At 34.7% G+C, this 7,071-nt stretch overlaps 1 protein-coding gene across 1 annotated transcript in view; it reads left to right on the top strand.

Annotated features, from left to right (window-relative positions):
* The window catches only part of LOC109537874 (apolipophorins), a 126,854-nt gene that overhangs the window by 104,837 nt on the left and 14,946 nt on the right, over positions 1–7,071 (top strand). Inside the window, exons 46-52 of the mRNA XM_019904796.2 lie at positions 3,076–3,205; positions 3,924–4,129; positions 4,189–4,345; positions 5,064–5,234; positions 5,291–5,522; positions 5,584–5,784; positions 5,836–5,954. Coding sequence (XP_019760355.2) covers positions 3,076–3,205; positions 3,924–4,129; positions 4,189–4,345; positions 5,064–5,234; positions 5,291–5,522; positions 5,584–5,784; positions 5,836–5,954 — 1,216 coding nt within the window. The remainder of the gene's footprint in view (positions 1–3,075; positions 3,206–3,923; positions 4,130–4,188; positions 4,346–5,063; positions 5,235–5,290; positions 5,523–5,583; positions 5,785–5,835; positions 5,955–7,071) is intronic.

Below are 7,071 nucleotides of genomic sequence, written 5' to 3'. Positions count from 1 at the left end.
TTAATCTATTAAAAGCTTACTGAAAATAATTAAAATTTTGGATGTGGTCACATGTATTGTAAGCAGTTCAAAACGCACTGGACTCAAGTCAGAGATAAGCTCTGCTATCTTGTCTCTGCATATGCTGCCTTATGGGAGAATGGTGGACTTTCGACCATCGAAAAATGGTAGTAGAAGGCAAAAAAACGCCTGTTGCCAACTATTATTATTCTAACTCTTCATTACCGAAATCCAGAACGGCTGAAATATGATAATTTTCAAAAAAACACCATCGAGTGATTACTTACAATGTAAATAATTACCTTATGGGACAATATAAAGTGTGTCTCACCACAGAAGGAGTTTAATTTCACATTTAAATGTTTAGATAATAAATAACAGTCCACTTTAGGAAACCTGGCTAGTCAAGTCTGGAAAATTTAGTAAAACGAATTTTAATTTGAAAAATCTAACAGGGAATTCAAGCACAATTCATAATTTAGAGTGTAATTTAAAGAAGAAAAATCTGCAAATGACGCAGGTCACCTGCCAAGACACTAAAATTGGTAGTTTCCAACATAAAGTTAATAGTTTTTTTATATCACAAGTGCGAGATCCATCTAGAATCCAGGACGTCCTCGTCGTTCCCTGTCGGCTAAATTTGGTATGCAGCAATATGATGAAATACAAGTCAATAATATGGGACTAAAAGTTCTAGATCTACATGGCAACCAGCCGCAAAGTAATGCCAAACTTACCGAAAGCTGCATGGTGCCACCTGGAATAAAAGAAAACCATTATTTAGTATTACAGCAACATAGTAAAAGTTTATTTATTTGAATAGAACAGACGAAATCAAGGAAAATTAAAAATTCCGTCAACTTCAGTTGCTTCTGGAAAAACTAAACTCAGTTCAAGATAAAGGATTTATAGATTAGAAATAATGTTTACCAGCTATCTTCAAGCTGGCTCCCCATGGTCGATTTTCTACCCATGAACGCTAATGCGATATTGAGGCTTTTAGGCCTTTCGAAAGCAGCTAACTACAGAAATGCCTATTCGCACGCAAATATTTTCAATCGAAAGTTTTTGATTCAAACTTTTGAAAGCACCAAACATGTTTCCCAGCCAAATATGCACATCTCCAATCATGGAGCCGAATGGACTATTTCATGCTGAGTTAAATGCTCTCGGAATTTTGTTCGATTGTTATTAAACTTTGAGTATTTTCAGCTGCATATCTTGTGTAGAACGAAACTTGCTGTTCACACGAGCTCTCGATTTAGTATTTTGCTCAATTTTTATGAAACAGCTGGATGTGTCGTGCAAAAGTGGTCTAAAGCGAAGATCCACATTCAATCTGCACGCCTCATTAAGAGCGGTGGTGTCAGTCGCTTTATTTTTGCACCAATTCTCGGATCAGATTTTGTCGAATTTTTTAATTAGAATTACTACGACATAAACAATACAATACTTTTTTAGTTACATTTATTATTGTACATGAGCCCCCTGATTGTAAAGCTGGATCCGCCCTTGGTTTCGGTACTGCTTAACTCTATTTCATGTTTCTTGTTTTCATCCTAAGCCATTTTCAGCCCATAGCCATTTTCAGCCAATCGAATACAATTACCAAAAAATATATATATTCGCATAGTTCTTTCATTTGAAAGGAACATAGCGAGAAACTCCTGAGGGAGTAACCCGAATAAAAGTATTGTATTTCTTAAAGGGAAGGTTAAACCGATAAAGTGACCACAAATGCAATAGAAGAATTTTCCGCTTAAATATTCTCTTTAAAATTTACCCGGGATAATTCAATCGAAAGGGTTTTTGGATTACATGCTTAATGGCAGAATCATTGAATGATACGCTAGTCTGCCCTGATTTGGATTTTTACAATTATTGGTTAAAATGTAATACATTTTCATCTCAAAATGTGGTACACTTTAGTCAAGTTGTAACCATTTCCAAGGTTGAACTTGAAGTTCAACTGGACTAAAGCAATAATGTATTTTATATAACTTTGACGCGGGCTCTGAATTGTGCATTTTAAAAACCCAATATAAGATGATTAAGAACTAGGGGATCAAGCCTAATTAGCCAACAGTTGATGGTCAGTTTGGGTATTATAAATGTATTATAAATGAAAGTGCCGTTTCAGATATATTGTTTCATGCAACCTGACTTTCAACTGAGTTAGAAGCACAAGAAATCGTGCTTTTTAAATGTCAATGATTCGAAAATAGCTCACTCAAATATATACATCTGGGAAATTTATGAGATGAGAATACAAATGTCTATCAATTTATGAAAAAATATATAGGGTGCTCCGTTAGAAATTTATCAACTTGTATATTTATTTCATTTTGCCATGGCTATTTTATATTTTGCAATAACAGTTTGGACGGATTTATAAGTTGCCGAACTGATTTTATCTGTTTTTTTGCTATATCTAAAGTCGTCAGAAGCTGTTTAAATATATCGACCCACCCTCTAGTAGTATTACACACAACCCAATTCTAAAAAGTATTATTAATAATAAAAATCTTCCAATTTTATGAGCAATTAATTTTTTATGTAAGCAAGTGGATATTTTGAAATATGCTAATCTCAGGCACACCCAAGACCGATTTTCGAAAGTAGGTATTACCTCTCGTCAGGTGGGTCGAGCCTGAAAAATAGCAATCCTGAACCCTGCACTTATTTTTCCTCTCACCACATCATTAGCAATGTATCAACTTGTATATTTATTTAACTTTTCTTTGGTTTATAACCCGAAATGTCGTCAACATGAGGCTGAGGCCTTAACCGGCGGTTTGCCAATCAAATGTTTAACTCGGCTTTAATAATAGCGTATTAGGGAGACTTTTCCGGTTATCAGTTTTTCTACTTAAAGTTTTGTATTGTTGCACTAAATAATACCTTGAAGTTTGATTCCATAGTTGTGAGTCAGCCTGTATAATTCAAAAATATTTGTTCACGAATAAATTCAAATTAACTTTCGAGGCAAAGGTTTCAATGTTTTATTTTCGTTGCGAATAAAATTAACCGCCGTTGCTTCAGGCCGTGGTTCTTAGAGTTTTGTTTTGTTTTCAGGAAATTCCCGAAATTAAGGTATTTTATAATGTATACAACTACTTAGCGACATCAGAGACGTCGTTTTGGAACTTTTATTACGAGTATATGCCCTACACAGACCCGACAGAACTTCTGCCTCCATTTAAAGGTAAAAAAATTGGCTTGTCGTCTTTGCATGTCAGTCGGTTGCGGGTTAATGAAAAAAGAAACAGTCACATGGAAAAAGAAAATTGTCCGCCTAATGCCAAGTTATGATGTGAATTAAATTTATCATTACTTATACTAGCATTAGAAATGATTTGCCGAATATTCAAATTGAGGTTTTCTGCTTAATGTGTAGTTCTTGAAATATTTGTATTTGATAAGGTCGGAAATTTTTGAAACAGTTTAATTTATATAATTGTATCGACTAGATTCGCAAATCGCTATTATACTTTCACAAAATAGGATTCAATTTATAAAATTTCAAGTTGTTTAAGATCGCCCTGTTAAAAAAGACAGTGTTGCCCTTTTCCGCTTAGCGCGTTCTTCAACATCAAATTGTTGCTTCGAAGCGATTTATACAAAAATTGTGCAACTTTCACAAATTTTTTATAAAACTGCAAATCTGTAGATTAATTATTGCGTCATTCTACCAGCAGCATTTAACATGTTTGCAAATTGATCTGACTCTTTAATTAGGAATTGGTCGCAATTCAAGGATTAGTGAGGATGGTATCGGCTCCGTTATACAAAATTTTCAGTGGAAGAGCAATTTTTTAAATTAATTTTACTTTTTTTTTAATTCGTGGGAGACTGTTTTTTTTGTTGGCTGGGTAAAGCAATTTAAATTGTAAAGAGTGAAACAGATTTGTTTGTATTTGTAGGACATTCGATGTTGATAGGTGGAAAACACTATGTAACTTTCGACAAGAAATACTACGATTTTAAGGGAAGTTGCACATATTTATTGTCGACAGATTTTGTTGACCGTAATTTCACTTTGTTGGTATCTTATGATGGGAATGGCGATTCCAACCAACTTGTACTTCTGATAAACAAAACTGCAGTTTATATAGATTTAATCACAGATGTAAGTTGCTAACAAATTGAATTGTTTTTAATTATATTTAATATACATATATTTGCCAGACCATAACAGTAGATGGATCTAAAGCATTATTATTACCTCTGAACATTGGAAGTCACTTCTTGTATAGAGAAAATGATATAATTACCTTAGAAAGCGAGTCAGGATTCAGATTGGAATGTAATACGAAATTCCAGATTTGCATTTTTGAAGTTTCAGGTAAGTTAAAAAAAAGTGTAAGAATTAATTTATTCTGGAAGCTTTATGCGTATTTATTTTCTGTTCAACCACGAAACTAATTACAAGGGCAACAATTTAAAGGCAGCGCTCTACGTATATGGTTGTGAGTTTTTTGTGGTTTACCTAAATGTATGAAATGAAAAATTAATTGGCTATTAAGTGGACGGTTGCACCCTTTTATCCATAGAACGACACACCACTTAAATACAAACTAAAAACGATGAAAGGGTAATTTGCCTCTCAAAAGCATCACGATGTAAAAACGCACTGGGCAACTTTTTAATGACGATAATTTAATGTCACGTCTCACAGAAAGCAGCGATTTAGTGGATTTGCAAAAAGTTACACATATGCCCCATCTAGTTTCCGTTTCATTACTTAAATTACATATACGGGACGATTCGTAATAAGGGGCTCATAGAGGAACGGCATAATTTAGGTGATAACACGAGGCTTTATTCATTATTTTGTTTCGGCGTGGAAATTTTGTAAAACTACATTTTTTATTGTAATTCGTAAAAACTATATTTAGTTGAATTATGCAGCAAAATCGATTGATTTGGCCCAATGTGTTCAGCAATAACAATAGTGCCCCAAATTCGATTTAGGTTACGCTGTTGTTGCCCCATTATCGATTACGAGGTCGGGAGCATGTATTTTTTGGGGAACTTTCCATATTTACAAATCGTACTTTTAGGATGGCATTATGGCAGAACTACAGGCCTGTGGGGTTCATATAATAATGAACCATTTGATGATTTGATGACTCCAAATGGTTCAAGAATTAACGCAAGTTATTCACGAAACCTCGCAGATTTTGGTGATAGCTGGGCTGTAAGCGAAGGTTGTCAAACCAAAGCTTTCCCAGGTACCTCTTTGTAGAATTTCGAAGTGGCGTTTTTGAAAAAGTTAATATTGTTGCAGATTTACATTCTCACAGATCGCCATCAACAGAAATTGAGGAGCTTTGTCACGAATTTTTTCACAGCAAAATTTCAGATCTGAGTAACTGTTTTTCGAGAGTACCCAAAGACAATTTTTTGCAAATGTGCATGAATAGTAGCACGACACTTGAAGCTTGTCGCAGTGCAGTTGCATATATTGAAATGTGCCATAGAGAAAATACTCCGCTGAACATTCCAGACTCATGCATAAAGTACGAAACATTGATATTATACAATGTTGCGGACGGAAGTGAAAATAATGGCAATTTTCAGGTGCGATTTGCTAAATGGAACAGAAATTCGAGAAGGAGATTTTATTAGATTACATGGAAATTCAGTACCTAGAACCGCCGACGTAGTTTTTATAGTCGAAGCCAAGAACTGCAATAAAGATCTGAAGAATCGTAAAAACTTTAATACAGTAATTGAGTCAATAAACCAAGAACTTCTTCAGTTAAACATAACGAACAACAGGTAATTTATACAGAAACTCCTGCGAACTTAATAATAAAGCAATTTTTTCAGATACGCGGTTGTAGTTTTTGGCGGAAGTGGAGTTTTTAATGCACCAAGAAGTATCGTCCTAAATTCGAAAACTTTCACTGATTATATCTCAGTGATGGATTATTTACAGTTCCCTGTAGGTAAGTTAATTATCTTAATTTAACAATACGCTTTGAGCTGTAATGGCTGTATAAACCACATGGTTGCCTCTCAATACAGGTTTGTTATTCGGAATTTGGAGACTTTTGAGCGTTGGTTACATATATAGTTTCCTCAACATTTGTTGGTAGTTGCACAATTTTGTACAAGGTGCAAACAATAAACCGGTTGGGTGCACTACCTTCCGAATTACACTTGATACCCGTTCCGTGCACTACGTGCAACAAAGTTCCATGAATACGGTAACTTTCTGTTAGCGTGTGGAAGAGCAACTTATCGCAGCATTGCCGAATGTTCGGAATTCGTGTGGGCCTTTGATAATTGTCGGAAATTTGCCGGCATCAAGGTATTACGAATTAAAGCAAAGTATCTTCCCGTACCTTCTGCCAATTGTGCGAGACGGTCTTTTACGACTTAGCGAACGAAAGCCTATTTCAATCAGTTTGCGGACGTGAGTGCAGATTAGAAATGTTAACTGAACTAAGCAAATGATTTGGATAGATGAGACATGATTAAACAAACTAATGTGTTTACGCATATTTTTGCGCAATAATGATAAAAAATCATTAACCGACACCGGTTCAGTTGATGACGTGTTATTCAATATCAAATACATTTTTATATACAGGGTGATTCACAACCTTATGGCCACCGAGCAGGGGCGTGTAGAGGACGTCAAAACAAATCCAGTTTCACTCGCACAGAAACATCCATCTGTTATTATATGCCTTAGTTATATCATGGTTTTTCAATTATTGGCTTTGGATAGCCCTTGAACAGCTTCTATTTGGCACGTTTTTTGGAGAACTTCCGTGCAAGCGCACGTTACACAATTATTTTTTACACCCTTCTATTTGCTTTAATCTGCCCCTGACATATGTAGTTTTTTTCTTACTTTTTCAGTCGCTACTTTGTCAAAAATACTCTGCCATGATCAAAAAAACAATATTGCTCACTGTTTACTTTAGAATCATTTTTAATTTGCATTTACAGTTTCCAGAATAACATTTTCAACAACTTCGTTCCTTTCATCAGTTTCACAATTCTATCCATTTCATAGGCGGTATAACAACAGATTGTATTTTATTGTAAAAAAAA

Source organism: Dendroctonus ponderosae, unplaced genomic scaffold (genome assembly GCF_020466585.1).
Source record: "Dendroctonus ponderosae isolate FM_Combo_2020 unplaced genomic scaffold, Dpon_F_20191213v2 Dpon_F_20191213_1, whole genome shotgun sequence".
NCBI lineage: Eukaryota > Metazoa > Arthropoda > Insecta > Coleoptera > Curculionidae > Dendroctonus > Dendroctonus ponderosae.
Note: the sequence above shows the minus strand (reverse complement) of the source record. Positions and strands in the feature narration are given on the sequence as shown.